At 40.1% G+C, this 22,459-nt stretch overlaps 2 protein-coding genes across 2 annotated transcripts in view; one reads left to right on the top strand and one right to left on the bottom strand.

Moving 5' to 3' along the window:
- LOC124861420 (zinc finger protein 260-like) overlaps positions 1-22,459 on the bottom strand; it is a 680,754-nt gene that overhangs the window by 74,089 nt on the left and 584,206 nt on the right. The window lies entirely within an intron of this gene.
- LOC124861452 (gastrula zinc finger protein XlCGF57.1-like) lies at positions 1,690-14,439 on the top strand. The gene is made up of 4 exons (XM_047355244.1): positions 1,690-1,912; positions 2,619-2,621; positions 2,981-3,163; positions 11,000-14,439. The coding sequence occupies exons 1-4, from the start codon at positions 1,774-1,776 to the stop codon at positions 12,604-12,606; spliced, it is 1,932 nt and encodes a 643-aa protein (XP_047211200.1). The 5' UTR covers positions 1,690-1,773; the 3' UTR covers positions 12,607-14,439.

The following is a 22,459-nucleotide window of genomic DNA, read 5'->3' as shown; positions in this document are numbered from 1 at the left end:
CATGAAGAAGGAAACATCCAAACCTAATCTGGGCTGGAAAACATCATCCATCATCTGGTGTCTCTTCCTCTGCTGCGTCCTGCCGCTGTTTGAGCTCCTGCTTCCCTCCAGTTTCTTTGACCAGATGTTCCTCAAGCTGCTGGACTTCTTTCCAGAGTTCATCAACTGCTGCTGCTGCAGCTCTCTTACAGCTTTATCAACACTCCCGCTTCTGGGCTGCTGACGAACAGTTTACAAAGGATGAAAAACCCGGAAGAGATCCGCGTGTTTGGGAAGAGGGGGCGGGGCCAGCGGAACCGGAAATAAGCGTATTGTTCTTATTATGTATTACTGTTGCACATGTGTTTATACAGTTGTTTCCAAACACGATGTTTCAAAGTGAATATTTCAAAATACGGATGAAATGTGTTGAGACAAGGTAACAATTAAAATGCTGAGCAATGAGCCTGGAGGCCCCAAAGAATGAAAAACATTTGAACATTAGAACAAACTACCAAGGAAACACAAATATTTCTAGTTCTACCTGCTTTCTTGTTCCAACAGGTTTGGATATCATTTACATTTAAGTCAGAATCCTTGTAGACTGCAATAAAGATCAATTCTCACAATTTCTGATCATATTTAGGGGCGTAAAATGTTAAAATATCAGAAAAACAAACATGATCAACCTTATTCAGGATAAATCAGGAAATACAGTACTGAGCAAAAGTTTTAGGCAGGTGTGAAAAAATACTGTAAACAAAGAATGCTTTAAAAAATTGTGTTAATCATTTATTTTCATCAATCAACAAAACAAAATGAATGAACAAAAGAGAAATCTAAATCAAATCCATATTTGGTGTGACCACCCTTTGACTTCAAAACAGCATAAATTCTTCTAGGTACATTTGCACAGTTTTTGAAGGAACACAGCTGGTAACTTGTTCCAAACATCTTGGAGAACTAACCACAGATCTTCTGTGGATGTTGGCTTCCTCACATCCTTCTGTCTCTTCATGTCATCCCAGACACACTGGATGATGTTGAGATCAGGGCTCTGTGGGGGCAGACCATCACTTCCAGTAAGTCTTGTTCTTCTTTACTCAGAAGACAGTTCTTAATGACTTTGGCTGTGTATTTGGTTTGGCTCACTTAGTATTTTTTAAATTGATACAAATAAACAATCATTATTTATATTTCTGAAAGCATTCTTTGTTTACAGCATTTTTTCACACCTGCCTAAAACTTTTGCTCAGTACTGTATTTCCTGATTTATCCTGAATAAGGTGGGTAATGTATTTTTATGATATTTTAACATTTTACGCCCCTAAATATGATCAGAAATTGTGAGAATTGATCTTTATTGCAGTCTACAAGGATTCTGACTTAAATGATGTAAATGATATCCAAACCTGTTGGAACAAGAAGGCAGGTAGAACTAGAAATATTTGTGTTTCCTTGGTAGTTTGTTCTAATGTTCAAATGTTTTTCAATCTTTGGGGCCTCCTGGCTCATTGCTCGGCATTTTAATTGTTACCTTGTCTCAACACATTTCATCCGTATTTTGAAATATTCACTTTGAAACATCGTATTTGTCAACAACTGTAAAAACACACGTGCAACAGTAATACATAATAAGAACAATACGCTTATTTCCGGTTCCGCTGGCCCCGCCCCCCTCTTCCCAAACACGTGGATCTCTTTCGGGTTCTTCACCCTTTGTTCCCTGTTCGTCAGCAGCCCAGAAGCGGGAGTGTTGATAAAGCTGTAAGAGAGCTGCAGCAGCAGCAGTTGATGAACTCTGGAAAGAAGTCCAGCAGCTTGAGGAACATCTGGTCAAAGAAACTGGAGGGAAGCAGGAGCTCAAACAGCGGCAGGACGCAGCAGAGGAAGAGACACCAGATGATGGATGATGTTTTCCAGCCCAGATTAGGTTTGGATGTTTCCTTCTTCATGCCAACTGTGTGGATGGTAGTTAAAGTTTAGGAGCCGTTTTCAGTCTGCTGGTGGATTATTCCTCTGAATTAGAACTCGTTGTTAGGATAGTGAAACATCAGCAGGAGCTTCTGGAGCCCAGCTCAGAAATATTAGAGTTTGAAACGACAGAGGATCATCTAACTGCGGTGAAGTGAGCCGATATAAGTCAATGGATCTGATGTGTGTATGTTTTTAAAAATAAAGATAAAATAATAAATGCAGGTTTTAGCAGTTATTTAGATTTCCACAAACTTTTCCTAACATTTATTTTTCTTGTCATCAGGTTAGAAACTATGTGATGTTTTTACATAATTTTCCACAAATATCAACATCCAATAGAGGAAAATGTGTCCATCCTCTTTTTTTTTTCCTCATTATTTTAGAACCTAAAAATAAAATAGGTTCTTAAAAATTAAAACACATTTTAACATAGTAGATATTTATCAGAAATTATAAGTTGTCTTTTTCAAAAGGTCATGTAAGATTTGTGTCTTTAAATTAGTTTTATGTAGCTGGACTGAGGGCAAAAATTGCTCTTTTTATTGTAAAGGTGACAGACCTCTAGTTTAGGACAAGACATCTCACTGAATATGAAGTTCAATAAAATAACCAGAAACTGTTCTGTAATCTTCTTGTTGCTGATGTAGAGAGAGCTCCTTCAGTGCATATTAAACTATCGTTTGCATGTCAAATATTCTGAACATAAAGCCACAAGCATGGAGTAACACGTGTTCCCATCATTGAATAATAACTCTCACTGATATAAAAGTGATACTTAATATTTAAAGCTACAACTAATCATAAAATTGAATAGATCTCATGGGTTCTGATGGATTTCCCTCAGAAACTGTCCACTAATGCCGCTTGATGCATATTTCACACATTGAAGGATTGTTTAAGGAACAACTAGTTGTTGGTTTATGATAAATTATGTCTCCTTTTTCTTATCACTGCACTAAATGACTAAATGTGTTTATTTCTGGTCTCTGTGCTATATTCATAAGAACAATCTCTACCTACAAACTGCCAGCAGATGTTAAAGAAGAGGCTCCTGAAGAACAGAGTCCTGATGTGGATCAGCAGGAGCCAGAGCCCCTCCAGATAAAGGAGGAACAGGAGGAACTCTGGACCAGTCAGGAAGGAGAACAGCTCACTGTGAAGGAGGAGACTGATACCAGGTTTCCATTAACTGCAGCTCCTATCAAGAGTAAGGATTTGTTTGTGTGTGTGTCTCCTGTCTGGCAGCTAACAGTCTGGTGCATCTGGTTGTCTTTTATGATCAAAAGTAGATTAGCTTCACAAAAGGAGGAAGAAATGAGACGTTTCTCTAGTTTCAGAGTTGACTTTATTAAATGAATGATACATATATACATACAGTACATATCTGGGCTAGCAAACCTAATCCTGTGATGGAACACATTGTTTTTCATGTAATAAGCAAAATTAAAATGATCTCATTAGGCATTTATATTGTATTTGTGTAAAACTACTTGACTTCTAACAGTAATTTAGTAACGATACACAAATGTCATGATTCACTGCGTTTCATTCAGGACAAACAAGCGTATAAATGTATAAAAGTTTTTACTTTATTCAACAGTGAAGAAAAATGTTTAGATTTTTCATCTGATTTTATCAGTACATTCTAGTGTTTCTAAAAGTCGGCAGCATAGACCTGACTGGAGATTTAACTTGAGTCTGTCTATTAATATATTCATAATACAATAAAAACACATGATAATGGTCAATGTTGTTTAGGAATGTTTTCATAAGATTATGCTGATATTTAATAACCAAAAAAAGTTTTAATGCATTGAAGTTTTTTAATATTAACAATTCAGTGTACAGTTTGTACTTGAATGCACCATAGAGGTGCAGCTGGTGGAGGAAACCCTCCCAACCGCCTCCCCAAAGACGGTGCCAATGTGTCTGCTGCTTACTTCAGATAAATACGTTTATTGTAGAGCAAGTTGCATATCTTATCACTGTTGAAAGAAAGCTAGCTTAAAGCTTTGTTTCTGTCGTCACTGTAGCTGAATAAGTAACCAATATTCCCACATAACAGACTCTAGTGATAGTGGGGAGTTCTGTTTTGTTGCTGGTTTTTAAAATTGCAGAATAAAAACCAAAAGGATTCGGACAACAAAAAATTTAGCCAACACTACAAGTGCAGACTAAGCAGCCCAAGTGGATCTCTGGATCCTGTGGAAAACCACAGATACCCTAGAGCCGCCCACACACAAGAACTAGGCACCCCACAGCTGCTCTGCCTCTGATTGCCACCCCACCCAGAATTATTGGTTCAAGTGATAATGGTCCTCTGTCTGTTTAGCATTGGGTTATGGTTTATCCATGCTAAATCATGAAGCCCAATCATGCTGAGATGGAATGAGATGAAACGGCTCGTCTCGGCTTCATTGACACTAAGGCCCTGTCCCAATACTCGCACTTCAACCCTTGTGTCCCTGAATTGCGCGTTCCCGTTGATGGGTTCGAGTGCGTAGTGTGTCCCAATTCTCCAGAGTGGTCCTTAGCCCCGCCCCCTTTGTGCCCCACATCCGCCCTTTGGCGAAGTCCGCTTAGATGCTTAGATATTACCCACAATTCACTGCTGCAGATGACGTTCTGAGCAAAAACCAATCACAACCGTCAACGTAACCAGCCATCAAATCAGAATAATAAGAACTGCATAAACTTTAGACAGCAAGCCGACAAATATATATTTTTTACTGGTTTTCCAGGCTCAACATTGTAAGAAACCACTGGGTTCAGAGGGAGTCTGGGCAGTCATTAGGCCATAACACTGAAGTTACCTTTCAAACAAACACTGGTGCGGTGAGAGTCTGGTGTATAAGCCTCCATCGCTTCCTGCACTTTCTTCTCCTCAAAACAATTGCTTGTTGCAGTTTTGAAATATGTTTTTTAGCAGCAAGACTGTAAAAACAGCGCTGGTTTTGATGTTTCAGTTACCGTGCAGAGGTGCAAGTTGATGATGTAACCCCTACTGTCTCAATTCTCCAATTTTGCACGCTTGTAACCTGCGCCCTTCAACCCTTACATGCACTTGTACAAAGTAAACACTTCATAGAGGGGCGTAGGGTGTAGTGTGGGTATTGGGTCAGGGCCTAAAAGATGTGTTGTGGATTTTCTTATCAAAGCGGGAGAGAAGTCAACTCATTAACAAGAGAAAGACCGGACTTTGTCTTTATAAGTTTATTCAAAGGCATACAGCATTTGAAGACTGTCACTGAGCAAGTCAGAGAAGCAGAGCCCCTAATAGAAATTACAGACAGTATTTATAGCAGTATGTGGGTGTTATCTCAACTTGAAAGAGTTTGGAAATATAGCCCCTAGACCCCACCCCGGGTCAGAGGTAACTAGGTTATTTATGAGAGCACCCATCTACCATACCTTGAGATACAGCACTTCAGGGAGTGTTAACCCTAAAACTCTCCAGCATTTGAATTTAGAGTCCATCTACTCTTAAGTATTAAAACACAGAGGTCAGAGGAGAGAGGTAAATGGAAGGTCATAGCACTTTAGAGCACTTTAAAATAATTTTCCATTACACTCCTTTCTTCTGATTACAAGATAATCACAACTAAAGGAAAATTCTACAAAACCATCACCCAGGATTATAATCAAAGTACAACTAAGAAAAAATTATATACAACACTTTAAAAGAAACATAAAAATCAAAAAGAAAAATAAAGAATTACTCCAATCTTTATTAACCAGGATGTCCAACCACCAGTAATGAACCAGGACCAAGGATTCCAAGAGGAACCCATATTTTCTTTCTGTTGAGTTGTCAGCAACTCCTGTAATTTATCATGGATACTTATCATGTTGTTAGACCCATCAGGAATAAAATTGCAACATTGTTCTCCAATTAAATGACAAACACCACCCTTTTCAGCTAACAGGTAATCCAAAAGCCATTATATTTTGCAAACTCATAGTTCTTATATCCTGCTGCTCCTTGGTCAGAACAGTAAAACCTTCCGCAGATAAAGCAGTAAGATTTTCTAACTCAACTGACAACTCATTAATCCTATGCATAGGATTTCACAAAATCCTATGGGCTTCACAAAAGAATCAACACCATACTTTCAGACAGGTTTTCACAATGTGGTCTTAGGGAGCTATGCAGCATTTACAGGTCCTTCTCAAAATATTAGCATATTGTGATAAAGTTCATTATTTCCATAATGTCATGATGAAAATTTAACATTCATATATTTTAGATTCATTGCACACTAACTGAAATATTTCAGGTCTTTTATTGTCTTAATACGGATGATTTTGGCATACAGCTCATGAAAACCCAAAATTCCTATCTCACAAAATTAGCATATTTCATCCGACCAATAAAAGAAAAGTGTTTTTAATACAAAAAACGTCAACCTTCAAATAATCATGTACAGTTATGCACTCAATACTTGGTCGGGAATCCTTTTGCAGAAATGACTGCTTCAATGCGGCGTGGCATGGAGGCAATCAGCCTGTGGCACTGCTGAGGTCTTATGGAGGCCCAGGATGCTTCGATAGCAGCCTTTAGCTCATCCAGAGTGTTGGGTCTTGAGTCTCTCAACGTTCTCTTCACAATATCCCACAGATTCTCTATGGGGTTCAGGTCAGGAGAGTTGGCAGGCCAATTGAGCACAGTGATACCATGGTCAGTAAACCATTTACCAGTGGTTTTGGCACTGTGAGCAGGTGCCAGGTCGTGCTGAAAAATGAAATCTTCATCTCCATAAAGCCTTTCAGCAGATGGAAGCATGAAGTGCTCCAAAATCTCCTGATAGCTAGCTGCATTGACCCTGCCCTTGATAAAACACAGTGGACCAACACCAGCAGCTGACACGGCACCCCAGACCATCACTGACTGTGGGTACTTGACACTGGACTTCTAGCATTTTGGTATTTCCTTCTCTCCAGTCTTCCTCCAGACTTTGGCACCTTGATTTCCGAATGACATGCAGAATTTGCTTTCATCCGAAAAAAGTAGTTTGGACCACTGAGCAACAGTCCAGTGCTGCTTCTCTGTAGCCCAGGTCAGGCGCTTCTGCCGCTGTTTCTGGTTCAAAAGTGGCTTGACCTGGGGAATGCGGCACCTGTAGCCCATTTCCTGCACACGCCTGTGCACGGTGGCTCTGGATGTTTCTACTCCAGACTCAGCCCACTGCTTCTGCTGGTCCCCCAAGGTCTGGAATCGGCCCTTCTCCACAATCTTCCTCAGGGTCCGGTCACCTCTTCTCGTTGTGCAGCGTTTTCTGCCACACCTTTTCCTTCCCACAGACTTCCCACTGAGGTGCCTTGATACAGCACTCTGGGAACAGCCTATTCGTTCAGAAATTTCTTTCTGTGTCTTACCCTCTTGCTTGAGGGTGTCAATAGTGGCCTTGTGGACAGCAGTCAGGTCGGCAGTCTTACCCATGATTGGGGTTTTGAGTGATGAACCAGGCTGGGAGTTTTAAAGGCCTCATGAATCTTTTGCAAGTGTTTAGAATTAACTCGTTGATTCAGATGATTAGGTTCATAGCTCGTTTAGAGACCCTTTTAATGATATGCTAATTTTGTGAGATAGGAATTTTGGGTTTTCATGAGCTGTATGCCAAAATCATCCGTATTAAGACAATTAAAGACCTGAAATATTTCAGTTAGTGTGCAATGAATCTAAAATATATGAATGTTAAATTTTCATCATGACATTATGGAAAATAATGAACTTTATCACAATATGCTAATATTTTGAGAAGGACCTGTATATAAACAAAGTACAACGTCTCTTTCGCATTGTCACTAAGTCCTCACTGGAGGTATGACCTACGCTTTTTCCCATGAGTGCTAAAACTTTTGTAACCTCATGTTACTTTTATTCTTTATTCTTGATCTTCTTGGTCAGTTTGTTCTTGGCCTGCTTATAGGGCTTGGGAATGTGACATCAGCCGCGCAATGCATTTTGGATATAGCGGTGGAAGACGCAAGTAGTGGCGGGCATTTAGTTGGATCTGTGCTGTTTTGTTAAAATGGGAATGATAAAATGGGAATGTTTTGTTGCGTCTATAACTGTCATTTTCATGGCTGTGTAGTGGGCTAAGAAACGTTGTTTGGGAGACATGTTTTTGTGTACATGTTATCTGCATGTACCTTAGTGAGAACAACAGTGTTTAGGTGACTTACTCAGTAAATCTGAAGATCCTGCACCCTTCCGTTTGTAAACTGCAGTTGAGCTTCCTGGGACATGTAATTTCGGAATTGCACTCACTCCACATACAAGGCAACCAAACATGTTTGGTAACTTTACCTCTGGAAGCTAATTTAAGTTGCTGGTCCACTCAGTGTGTTTGTATGGGTCGAGCCTGTTAACTGACCAGATTTTTTTTGAGATATCACTGTCTCCAAATGCTGTAGATTCTGTTAGCGACGCCGGTGTTTCCACCGACAAAATGATTGCAGCAATCCCAGAGTGCAAAGCGTCATGACGTCCATAGGGCTTGGTCTCCACTGCTGTGAGCTGCTTCCTTTTCTGTGTGCAATTTCATCAGATCTGAAGGGAACCGAGGTCTGCTGTTATTGTAAGTGTAGAAGGTCTTGGTCTGCACACACATGTCCTCGCAGAAGCTGATGTATAATGTCATCACATCAGTGAGTTGGTTTAAGTCTGTGGCTGAAGTTTCAAAAGCAGTCCAATCTGCGCTGTCAAAGCAGGCCTGAAACATCTGCTTTGACTCATCAGTCCACTTCTTAACAGTCCGAACAACTGGTTTGGAAGTTTTTAATTTCTGCCTGTAGGTTGGGATGAGATGGACCAGAAGGTGGTCAGAAAGTTCCAAAGCAGCCCTGGTGACTGCGTGATATGCATCCTTTATAATTGTGTATCAGTTTTCCAGAATGTTTTTCTCTGGTAGGACACTTAATGTGCTGTCTGTATTTGGAAAGTTCATTGAAGAGGTTTGCTCTGTTAAAATCCCCAAGAACAATGATGAGATAGTCAGGATGTTTTTTCTCCACATCTGTTATCTGCACAGCTAGATGACTTTCTGCCTCATTGATGGAGCCTTCAGGTGGAATATAAACACCAACGAGGATGAGAACTCCCTTGGTGAATAAAACGGTTTACAGTTTATGATAAATGACTCCAGGTCAGGACTACATGTCTTCACACTTTGATATCTTTGCACCAACTTTTTCTGTGTGATTGTACCAGTGTTATGACCAAAAAGGTGTTCATGTGTGCCTGAAACAGCGTCCAGGGTTCATTATGTGAGGTTAAAACATGCCCTCTGACCTGACCTTATTATACAAAATACATAAGGCCAATGACAATAGTTGCAGGGCTGCTTTGCACACAAGATTCAGAGGGACAATTACATGCTGGTCATTTTTTTTCCATGTGTCACAAATGTGGACACAACTGCTCTACAACAACAAACATCTTACCAGATATTTACTCAAGGGACCAAAAACAATGACCAACATTTTATAGATTTTGAGGGACGTAATTGAATGTCTGTAGGGAACAAAATCTTGGAGGTCACAGTAAATATTAGAGGACAAATTGTTGTAAAAAATTTGAATTTTCTATGTGAAGTATGAACAGTAACAGTTTGACAAAACTAAAATCAGTGTTTCATTTTTCTTGTCAACATGGTTACTCACAGTGACGCTAGAAGTAGTAGCACATCTCTAACATCTGAGCCGCATGTTTTAACATACACTCACTGGCCACTTTATTAGGTACACCTTGCTACTTCCGGGTTGGACCCCCTTTTGGCTTCAGAATTGCCTTAATCCTTGGTGGCATAGATTCAACAAGGTACTGGAAACATTCCTCAGAGAGTTTGGTCCATATTGACATGATGGCATCACACAGATGCTGCAGATTTGTCGGTTGCACATCCATGATGCAAATCTCCCGTTCCACCACATCCCAAAGGTGCTCTATTGGACTGAGATCTGGTGACTGTGGAGGCCATTTGAGTACAGTGAACTCATTGTCATGTTCAAGAAACCAGTCTGAGATGATTCGTACTTTATGACATGTCGCGTTATCCTGCTGGAAGTAACTATCAGAAGATGGGTACACTGTGGTCATAAAGGGATGGACATGGTCAGCAACAATACTCAGGTAGGCTGTGGCATTGACATGATGCTCGATTGGTACTAAGGGGCCCAAAGTGTACCAAGAAAATATCCCCCACACCATTACACCACCACCACCAGCCTGAACCATTGATACAAGGCAGGATGGATCCATGCGTTCAGGTTATTGTAGCCAAATTCTGACCCTAATGTCCGAATGTCGCAGCTGAAATCGAGACTCATCAGACCAGGCAACATTTTTCCAATCTTCTATTGTCTAATTTTGGTGAGCCTGTGCCAATTGTAGCCTCAGTTTCCTGTTCTTAGCTGACATGAGTGGCACCCGGTGTGGTCTTCTGCTCTTGTAGTCCATCCGCCTCAAGGTTCAACGTCTTGTGCGTTCAGAGATGCTCTTCTGTATGCCTTGGTTGTAACGAGTGGTTATTTGAGTTATTGTTGCCTTTCTATCGGCTCGAACCAGTCTGGCCATTCTCCTCTGACCTCTGGCATCTACAAGGCATTTGCGCCCACAGAACTGCCGCTCACTTGATATTTTCTCTTTTTCGGACCATTCTTTGTAAACCCTAGAGATGGTAGGGCGTGAAAATCCCAGCAGATCAGCAGTTTCTAAAATACTCAGACCAGCCCGTCTGGCACCAACAACCATGCCACGTTCAGAGTCACTTAACTCACCTTTTTTCCCACATTCTGATGCTTGGTTTGAACTGCAGCAGATCATATTGACTTTGTCTACATGCCTAAATGCATTGAGTTGCTGCCATGTGATTGGCTTATTAGAAATTTGTGTTAACAAGCAGCTAGAGAGGTGTACCTAATAAAGTGACCGGTGAGGGTATACAAGATTGTTTATCTAGTTCTAATCTATATCATATTTGTAACATTGTCAAGGTAAAGATGTTCATAATGCATGTAATGTGTTTCATGATGTCTGCAGATGTTAAAGAAGAGGCTCCTGAAGAACAGAGTCCTGATATGGACCAGCAGGAGCTGGAGCTCCTCCACATAAAGGAGGAAAGTGAAGGAATCTGGACCAGCCAGGATGGAGAACAACTGAATGTGAAGGAGGAGACTGATGATACCAGGTTTCCATTAACTGTTGTTCATATGAAGAGTGAAGAGGATGAAGAGAAACCTCTGTTCTCTCAGCTTCATCAACACCAAACAGAAGACAGAAATCTTCTAAGCAGCAGCTCAGGTGACCAGATAAAAGCAGAAATTAAAGAAGAGGACTGTTGGACAGCAGAAACCAGCATAAACCCAGATCTAAATACTCATGGAGGCTCTTCCAACTATTCACTGACTAAAGACGGTGAAGATGATGAAGAGGATGATGATGTGAAGCATCATGAATCTGAGCTTAATTGCTTATCAGACTCTGAAACTAAAGACAGTGAGGATGATTGGAAGGAGAGCAGGACTCCAGGGTCAGACAGAAACACTGTCAACAAATCTTTGAGCTGCTCTGAGTGTGGAGGAAAATTTGCTAACAGACGCTCTCTTCAGAGTCACATGACATGTCATCCAAGATTAACGTCTTCAGATTGTTCCAGTAATGAGACGTGTTTCAGAGAGAAGAAAATTATAGATTCACTGACAAAAGTCCAGAAAGGTGTTAAAAAGTTTAATTGTGGTGAGTGTGGTCAAGGTTTTATCAAGAAATATAATTTAACACAACACACAAAAGTCCATACTGGGGAGAAACCCTTTAGTTGTGATGCATGTGGAAAAAGATTTGCCTACAAGTCAGATTTAAACAAGCACATGAAAATCCACACAGGAGATGAACCTTTTGGTTGTGATGTATGTGGAAAAAGATTTTGCTACAAGTCAGTTTTAAAAAAGCACATGAGAATCCACACAGGAGATAAACCTTTTAGTTGTGATGCATGTGGAAAAAGCTTTGTGCAGAAGTCAACTTTAGATAAACACATGAGAATCCACACAGGAGATAAACCTTTTGGTTGTGATGCATGTGGAAAAAGGTTTTGCTACAAGTCAGAATTAAACATACACATGAGAATTCACACAGGAGACAAACCTTTTAGTTGTGATGCATGTGGAAAAAGATTTGTCTTCATGTCACAATTAAACAGACACATGAGAATCCACACAGGAGACAAACCCTTTGGTTGTGACGTATGTGGAAAAAGCTTTGTGCGGAAGTCAACTTTAGATAAACACATGAGTATCCACACAGGAGATAAACCTTTTGGTTGTGATGCATGTGGAAAAAGATTTTGCTACAAGTCAGAATTAAACACGCACATGAGAATTCACACAGGAGATAAACCTTTTAGTTGTGATGCATGTGGAAAAAGATTTGTCTTCATGTCACAATTAAACACGCACATGAGAATCCACACAGGAGACAAACCCTTTGGTTGTGATGTATGTGGAAAAGGCTTTGTGCGGAAGTCAACTTTAGATAAACACATGAGTATCCACACAGGAGACAAACCCTTTGGTTGTGATGTATGTGGAAAAGGCTTTGTGCGGAAGTCAACTTTAGATAAACACATGAGTATCCACACAGGAGACTAATCTTTGCTTTTGATGCATGTGGAAAAGGTTTTGCTTCAAAATCATATTTAAACAAACACATGACAAATCCACACAGGAGAGACAAAAATATTTGGTTCAGATGCTTGTGGCAACTTCTTTGCCTTCAAGTCATCTTTAAACATACAAGAATCCAAACTTGAGAGACACTTTTTTGATGAAATAAAAGATAAACCATTTGCTGGTTATGATTATGGAATAGATTTAAGCATAATTTAAGACCCTCTTTACACCATATTGCATAGGTCCCAGGAAGCTATGTTTTTCCACATCTGTTATCAGTTTAGCTAGCCAATAGTGGCAGATTTGTGGAAGTTCCAGTTGCTTGTGCTGAAAAGCAGCAGCAGCTCGCTTGTTTAGTTTGCCCGGGAGTGGATATTCACCAGATAGATAGTGGTGAAAAAGTGTTTGCCACCTAAACCTAATAACTGGTTGGGCTAACCCTCAACAGCAACAACTGCAATAAAGCGTTTGCTATAACATGCAATGAGTCTTTTACAGCCCTGTGGAGGAATTTTGGTCCACTAATCTTTGCAGAATTGTTGTAATTCTGCCACAATGGAGGGTTTTTTAACATGAACAAGCTTTTTCTCAGTTAAGATTATAATACAGTTTTAAAGTCACACATTAACTGTGACTGTCTTATCTTTTTCAGAATTAGAAAACTACAAGTATAATCACAGCAACATGTATGATGATTTTCTATTTTTCTACAATTATTAAATGTAATGAAGGGTGGTAATGTTAATCAATTGTGATGTATTCATAAAAATAAAGTGATGTTTTTTTTTTTTAGCTGTAACTGGTATCAGAGCAAGAAACAGAGAAATACTGTGTTAGAAAGCTTGAGGCACCATGGCTTGGGAGCCAGAGGCGGCAGAGACATAACATTAGGACGGGTGGGGCAGAGGAGAGCCAGCTCACGGGAACTGGGCATGGATGGAAGGTCAACGAGCAAGATCAAGTCATAACAAGCATGGGAGCGAGAAACGAGAAGCCAGTTTCATGCTGTTTTTCATCAGTCTGAAGTTCGAAAAACAGGCAAAAGTCATCGGACCAAGATGGGAGCGGGAATCATGAAGGTTGAAAAACAGGCAAAAGTCATAACACAGGGAGCCAGCTGGGGGCTGTTTATGACTCTGTCTACGGAGGCCAGGAGATAGCACCGAAAAATAACGGCGACTGCAATATAAAAACTCTGCCAAAGAAAGTAACGGGGTTGTTTCCTCGCAGAAGACCAGCAAACAAGATCGGACGAAGAAAGAAGCTACAGATGAATCAGAAGACCGGAGATGCAGCCCCGCTGACAATTCTGCATTATAGAGAAGATCAACCCGTGTGCCCTGAGAAGAGCTGCAACTAAGAATTGAGAATCTGAATTTCATCTGTTGCATTTTTACCAAGACAACTGAAGTGAACTTGGTCAGTGAACAACTGATTGCTCCAAGTTTCAGGCTTCTGGAAATCCTGAACCAACCTCAATTACACCTCAAAGGTTTCCTGCAACTATTCAGGCTCTTTACCATCGAAACCCCGAGCATCAGTACCTGTCCACTTAGAGGAAGAAAACTGAACATTTGCCTCTCATCCAAGAAAACAGTCACTTGTGGCCTATTGAAGAAATCATTCCAGTCGGATCCATGGTGAACCTCCGTCTCCAAAGCCTCTTCAGCCTTACCAGTTTCAGCATTAGGGTCAGATAGGTTAAGTTGATTGATTTATTTCTATTATTCATTTTTTTTAAGTTTTGCTGATTGTTAATCTGTTACTGACACCTGCAAAATTAATTAATTAAATAAAGCATATGAAATTCTAGATTTATTGTGGACAATAATTTATTTTGGTGAATTATTTGAGTCACCTTATTTTTGGGTTTTTCGTTGGTGGTAAAAAGTCTTGTTGCCTGGTTCCAAATGATTTTAGGAGGTTTTTATAGGTTGCCTTAAGCCAAACTTGTTATCCACTAAAACCAACCTAACCCATATACCAATTGAAAGTTGTAAAATAGGTAATGAGCAGCCATTAACAGAAGTGAAAATCACTCCTTTCGGTTTTTTTGAGTTTTTACGGATGCCGTTCGGCCTTAAAGGTGCTGCACAGTCGTTTCAGCGAATCATGGACACGGTACTGCAGGGCACGCTGTTTTGTTTTCTATTTGGATGATATCCTGGTGGCCAGTCCTTCTTCCAAGGAACACATGGTGCATCTCCAGGAGCTGTTTGTGCAGCTCAGTGAGCATGGCCTGATCGTGAACCTGGCTAAATGCAAGTTCGGTCTGCCTGCTGTTGAGTTCCTAGGACACAAGGTGTCGCCTCAGGGGGCGGTTACCCAGCCTGCCAAGGCTGAAACGGTTTAGATTTTTCCTCGTCCCCCGTCTGTGAAGCCCCAGCAGGAGTTTTTGGGGATGGTGTACTTTTATAACCGTTTCATTCCACGGGCTGCTCACCTTATGCATCCATTGTACGAAGCACTTAAAGGTAAAAAAGGTGACCAGCAAATAGAGTGGAGCCCGACAGGCTACAGGCATTCGATGATTCCAAAAAAGCCTTGGCTAATGCTGCGCTGTTCACCCACTTGTCCCCTATGGCTCCTGTGGCCCTGACTACCGATGTCTCTGATTATGCAATGGTGTAGTAGCTTGTGTCCATCCTTAATCTAAGTGTGCTGCGGCATTAAAATCAACCCAGTTACAGCCTGCTAGTTGGTTAACCCCTAATATTATGAGCAGCAAAATAGGCCACATAGTGGCATAATTGAAAGAATCACATTCATAAAAACATCTCAATCATGATTAGAAAAACTTTAAGCCTCTTTAGCAATAATAAATTTGTGGCCTTCTTTAAAGCAGCATTCCTTTAGCCTATAACCATATTGAAAAGCTACCATCTATCACATTGTTTCCTGTGGAAGGGGGTTAACACATAATGAAAAACAATTCGCTCATGTCTATTCAATTCAATTCAGTTTATTTATATAGCGCCAATTCACGATACATGTTGTCTCAAGGCACCTCACAAAAGTCAGGTACATACATTCCAATTAATCCTAATCATTGAACAGTGCAGTCAGATTCAGTTATTTATTCAAATTGGATAAAAAGTTTTTCTGTCTAAGGAAACCCAGCAGATTGCATCCAGTCAGTGACTTGCAGCATTCACTCCTCCTGGATGAGCTTGTAGAGACAGTGGACTGGCGTTGACTTTGCAGCAATCCCTCATACTGAGCATGCATGTAGCAACAGTGGAGAGGAAAAACTCCCTTTTAACAGGAAGAAACCTCCAGCAGAACCAGGCTCAGTGTGAGCGGCCATCTGCCACGACCGACTGGGGGTTTGAGAGAACAGAGCAGAGACACAAAGAGAACAAAGAAACACTGATCCAGGAGTACTTTCTAAGGGAAGGAAAAGTAAATGTTAATGGATGTAGCTCCTTTAGTCATTTCACCTAGAAAGAAAGAACAGATAAACTCTGAGCCAGTTTTCAAGGTTAGTCTGAAAGAGAGCACATATACAGGTCCTTCTCAAAATATTAGCATATTGTGATAAAGTTCATTATTTTCCATAATGTCATGATGAAAATTTAACATTCATATATTTTAGATTCATTGCACACTAACTGAAATATTTCAGGTCTTTTATTGTCTTAATACGGATGATTTTGGCATACAGCTCATGAAAACCCAAAATTCCTATCTCACAAAATTAGCATATTTCATCCGACCAATAAAAGAAAAGTGTTTTTATTACAAAAAACGTCAACCTTCAAATAATCATGTACAGTTATGCACTCAATACTTGGTCGGGAATCCTTTGGCAGAAATGACTGCTTCAATGCGGCGTGGCATGGAGGCAATCAGCCTGTGGCACTGCTGAGGTCTTATGGAGGCCCAGGATGCTTCGATAGCGGCTTTTAGCTCATCCAGAGTGTTGGGTCTTGAGTCTCTCAACGTTCTCTTCACAATATCCCACAGATTCTCTATGGGGTTCAGGTCAGGAGAGTTGGCAGGCCAATTGGGCACAGTGATACCATGGTCAGTAAACCATTTACCAGTGGTTTTGGCACTGTGAGCAGGTGCCAGGTCGTGCTGAAAAATGAAATCTTCATCTCCATAAAGCTTTTCAGCAGATGGAAGCATGAAGTGCTCCAAAATCTCCTGATAGCTAGCTGCATTGACCCTGGCCTTGATAAAACACAGTGGACCAACACCAGCAGCTGACACGGCACCCCAGACCATCACTGACTGTGGGTACTTGACACTGGACTTCTGGCATTTTGGCATTTCCTTCTCCCCAGTCTTCCTCCAGACTCTGGCGCCTTGATTTCCGAATGACATGCAGAATTTGCTTTCATCCGAAAAAAGTAGTTTGGACCACTGAGCAACAGTCCAGTGCTGCTTCTCTGTAGCCCAGGTCAGGCGCTTCTGCCGCTGTTTCTGATTCAAAAGTGGCTTGACCTGGGGAATGCGGCACCTGTAGCCCATTTCCTGCACACGCCTGTGCACGGTGGCTCTGGATGTTTCTACTCCAGACTCAGTCCACTGCTTCCGCAGGTCCCCCAAGGTCTGGAATCGGCCCTTCTCCACAATCTTCCTCAGGGTCCGGTCACCTCTTCTCGTTGTGCAGCGTTTTCTGCCACACTTTTTCCTTCCCACAGACTTCCCACTGAGGTGCCTTGATACAGCACTCTGGGAACAGCCTATTCGTTCAGAAATTTCTTTCTGTGTCTTACCCTCTTGCTTGAGGGTGTCAATAGTGGCCTTCTGGACAGCAGTCAGGTCGGCAGTCTTACCCATGATTGGGGTTTTGAGTGATGAACCAGGCTGGGGGTTTTAAAGGCCTCAGGAATCTTTTGCAGGTGTTTAGAGTTAACTCGTTGATTCAGATGATTAGGTTCATAGCTCGTTTAGAGACCCTTTTAATGATATGCTAATTTTGTGAGATAGGAATTTTGGGTTTTCATGAGCTGTATGACAAAATCATCCGTATTAAGACAATAAAAGACCTGAAATATTTCAGTTAGTGTGCAATGAATCTAAAATATATGAAAGTTAAATTTTCATCATGACATTATGGAAAATAATGAACTTTATCACAATATGCTAATATTTTGAGAAGGACCTGTAATTAGTCACAGTAAAAGCTCAGTCACTGGTCATATCTATGTTGGGACCCAGCCATAGATTTTGTCAAAATAAGGTGAGATCTTTCCATGTAATCCATGCAACATTCATTAACTGCTACAGTTAAATCCATAAAAACTAGAATAAATATCCTTTTGTGTAATCCATGCAATAATTATTAAAATACACAGTTGAAGCATTAGAGAGTGAAACAAGCATATTCTCATATTCTAGAACTGACAGCCTAGAGGCCTGTGTGGAGCCACATATTTCCTGCCATATATTATCTGTATTATCATTTGCAAAAATGTAAACAAGTGTATCCAAAGAAATGATGTATGATGATTTTACATTCTTTCACGTGTATTAAATGAAATTAGTAATCTCTGATTATCAAGTTAAAAGATGTATGATTGAAATGTGGTTAAGAACTGAGAGTTAAAGTAAAAAACATTAAGGGTTGACATTCTCAATCAACTATATATGAAAGAGATATAACGTTAATCATTTGTGAAGCATGTATAAAAAGAATGAAGTAATGGTTTTAAACTGTAAATGAAGTGAACGATGTAACTAAACGTTAGAGCAGCACCGATGTAAGAAATAAAGCCTCTGTTTAAGAGGAAGTGTAATGTCGAGTGAGACAGGAATAGAGCAGAAACTATTTTGTGTTGCTGAATTTAAGCTGTTACTGACCCCTGCAAAAGCGTTACTAATTAAAGAAAGCATATACAATTCTAGTTGAATCGTGGACATTCAATTATTTGAGTCACCGTATTGTTGGTTTTTCATTGGTGGTAAAAAGACTTGTTGCCTGGTTCTAAGATATTTTAGGAGGTTTTTATAGGTTGCCTTAGTCAAGTTTGTTAAAACCGCGCCCTTGGGGCTCGTGCTGACCTACTAAAATCAACCTAGCCCATATACCAAGAGCCAGTTGTAAATTAGGGAAGGAGCAGCCGTGAACAAAAGTGACTGTTGAAGGTATGGATGCCTGCGAGAGGCTACTCGGTCGCCCGGACCTCCAGTTGAAGAAGGGCGAGACTTTTGGATGAAGGCTGTCAGAGCCTAGGCGAGTCATTTCCCAACACCAGCTTAAACAGAACTTTCAGTGAACCTGCTTAGTAAGATCTTTCAGGTTTAGGGAAGTCCGGACCCGTTAGATGGAGAGCTGGATTGAGCAATCCCTTTAGACATGGGGAAGTAGGAGGGAGGGGTTAGCTCATCAGACAACGAAAATTTCAACATTAAACTCCGGTACAGACTTTTCTGGAACTTTCAAAATAAATTGCATTTAACTGACTTCCAGCAACTGAGGAAAGGGGGGTAACAGCGGACTTCCCATGATGCCTCTGTCTGAATAAGAGCAGCCCTCTCTCCAACAAGCCGACCTCTTCCAAGCCGGTTTTCATCGGGATAGGAGGGGAACAAAGCGCGCTGATGTCTCTTTGCTGGCAAACAGACATAAACGCTTCAACTGGATCCAAGGATGTCATACGATCATCGATCATATGCAAAGATAAGTACGAATAAAATACTGTCTCTGTATCCGGTATTTTCATTCATGAACGGGGAAATTAAGGTGTAAGAATTGCTTACTTTCTCTCTGAGGCCTGCAGAAGCAAACTGTCCCAGAGAAGTTCCCTACAGAGAAGCGGTCTCTATGAAGCCGAGCAGAGCGGTCTCCCAGTCTGGAAGGAAGACAGCAGAGACCCCCGTCACCGTGGTTACGGTAACGTGCAGTGTGGTTGGCGGACACAACGAGCCGTTTTTCATGCACAGCTGGAGGTTAGCAGGAAGCTAACCCTTTTGTTCACAGAGCACTATCAACCCCCCAAAGCTAAGGAGGTCAGCTGTAGCTAACCATTGTTCACTGTGGATACCTTCTTCAAACTTCATCAATTGGACAACATTCCTCACCACAGTTCATGAGGTTAAGTGTTTTGGGCAGAGTAATAGAGAGATATTTAGATTGAAATGATCTAAACGTTTTTCATTTTATGAAGTTTGGTTTTGTTTGTGTTGAACTCAGCTATCTTGGTGCTAGCATGCTATCTGCAGCACACGTGCTCAGGTTGTGTTCTTTGTGGTTTTGAAAGTTAAGACAAACTTTATTTAAAGGGTGATTTTAAACAGAATATTGATCATAACGCGCCGTCCGCGCTTATGCATTTTAACCCTTTTATTAACCCTGGTATTTTAAAGGTATGTGTTGATTCTGGTGCTAAGCTATCAGCTTCTTTTGTTAGCTCAAATGCTAACCGGTAAGAACACGTGCTTGCTACTAAAGAGTATTTAACAGAAAGGTTGTTAGTCTTCAATCCAGTAAATAATAGTCCCTAAACATCATTTACTAGATTTGATAACTAAGTAAACACCATTAAACCCCATTTCGCCAGAAAGATTTGGCGCTTTTCCAAAATACTCCCTTAATAATATTTCTTCAAATATTATTTCAATAAATAAAGGCAGCTAATTAGACACCGTTGAGAAATGGTCATCCAGAAGGTTGGTTTTATTCAGCAGATCATTATTTTATTAAAATAATATTTTACCTGATCTTGCTTTGTGAATGGTTGTCTAAATGTTGCTGATTATTCCCTAAGTTAGTTCCAAGACTAACTTAACTTCATTTCCAGATTCTTCAAGATAATCCTTGGTTCTCAAACATAAACATTGCATGGTAATGTTGCATCACTCTTTTGGTCATGATTTCCAATCATCTTTAATGAACTTGTTTATATTGTACATAGCCCATTAGTCTTCATTATTCTTTAATTCTGCTTGGTAGTTTAGTTGGATTGTTTTAGCATAGTAAAGAGTTTGTTGATTGAAATATGTTTGACTTTGAGTTGACTTATTTTTGTTAATAAATTCTTGTATTTTAAGAAATTGTGTGAATTCATTCTATATGTGTGCAGAGTTTATGCTGTTCAATAATGTCAGAGCTTGTCTCACACCTTTCTGTTTTGTCCTAATACCATCGCCTTTCTGGGCTGGTGTTCACAGGACAAGCCTTATTAGACCGAAATATTATTTGATAAAATATTAAAATATTAATATTAAATAATATTCTCAGATTCATAATCCCAACATCTAGGAGAGAGAAAGGGTTAAACACTAAAAGACAGGGCCATGTGGGCCATCGGTAGAGGGTGAGCATTAAGTTGTTGCCAGCAGAAGCTCGGACGATGCTCCTCTCCAAAAAGGTGTCACAGGTAGACAGAGTCAGGCCAGGTGCAGCTTCTAGAAAGAGAAAAGAGAGAGAACAAGGTTAAAAGCTGAAATAACAGCAAATGATGCAAAATTGGAGAGTAATGTGAGAATGTAGCGAAGAGAGTGAAAGTGGTCATTATGTCCTCCAGCAGCCTAAACCTATAGCAGCATAACTACAGCGATAGCTCAGGATAACCTGAGCCACTCTAACTATAAGCTTTATCTAAAAGGAAAGTTTTAAGCATAGCCTTAAAAGTAGACAGTTTGTCCATCTAGAGCCCACTGATGGCCATTGTTATACTAAAAACCACAACGATTGGGATACCTTTCTCCTTCAGATTGACCGTAACCATTGGAAAAGAGAGGGGGTCATACAGGTAGCAGAAATGGAGGGTGTATTTGCACCTCAACCATAACTGAGCCGGTTTAGGCTAAACCTGACTCCCCCTTACTCCATCCAACAGGGAGGGAAGAAGACGGAGGTAAAAAATAAGGAAGATAGCTCAGGATAACCTAAGCCAATCTAACTATAAGGTTTATCAAAAAGGAAAGTTTTACCTGACTATTGTGAAGTGCCTTGAGACAACATGTGTTGTGAATTGGCACTATATAAATAAAACTGAATTGAATTGAATTAATTTACTATCTAAGTTGCAGACAGCATCATCTATAAAGTAGTAGCTCAGAAGCCCACTGGAATGTGAAATTGTCTATTCGTGAAGTTATTGGAATCGAATAAATAGTTGAGAACTCCTTCGATCCCTCATGCAAATTATTGTTCAATTTTCCACATTCACAGAAGTAAACATTTGTTTGTTGATTATTCACACAATTATACTTTAGAAATCATTCTTCCCACTGTGATTTTTGATTTTGTGGCCTCCTTTCAAATTTACTAAGACATACTCCTTGTAACTTGTAACTCTATGTGTTACATTAACGCTCAGCTTGGACTCCTGCTTTACTTGCACAATGATCACCTGCACTGTTGTATTGCTCTTGCATCTTATACTGCTCTATATTTACTCTCACTCACTTAAAACTGTGCACATATATTTATATTATATTGTAGATATGTTTATACTGTTTAATTTGTACTGTATTGCACCGACTACGCCAAAACAAATTCCTTGTATGTCCAAAAACGTACTTGGCAATAAAGCTTTTCTGATTCTGATTCTGATTCTGATTCTGATTCCTTCAAGATTTAACCCAACAAATAGAAGTTTTTTATTATTTATTTCTTTATCATGTTCCCTCTGAAGTAACCCAGCCCATTCAAACATTTATGAATCAGGTTCCACATAATTGTATTTTGTTAGCTGAAAGCAAAAAGGTGAGTAAATCTTACCTTGTGATGTTATGGTAACTACAATAAATGAATTTAGTTAAACAAACAAATTTTTATATATTAACTGGTAATGAAATGTTAAGTGAAAAGACATCAAATTGAACCTGTTCGTATGTTCTTCCTCGGGTGCTTTCTGATTTCTCTGAAGTTTCC

This window comes from Girardinichthys multiradiatus, chromosome 24 (assembly GCF_021462225.1).
Source record: "Girardinichthys multiradiatus isolate DD_20200921_A chromosome 24, DD_fGirMul_XY1, whole genome shotgun sequence".
NCBI classification, from domain to species: domain Eukaryota; kingdom Metazoa; phylum Chordata; class Actinopteri; order Cyprinodontiformes; family Goodeidae; genus Girardinichthys; species Girardinichthys multiradiatus.
The sequence above is the reverse complement of the archived record's forward strand: the minus strand, read 5'-3'. Positions and strand labels throughout refer to the sequence as shown.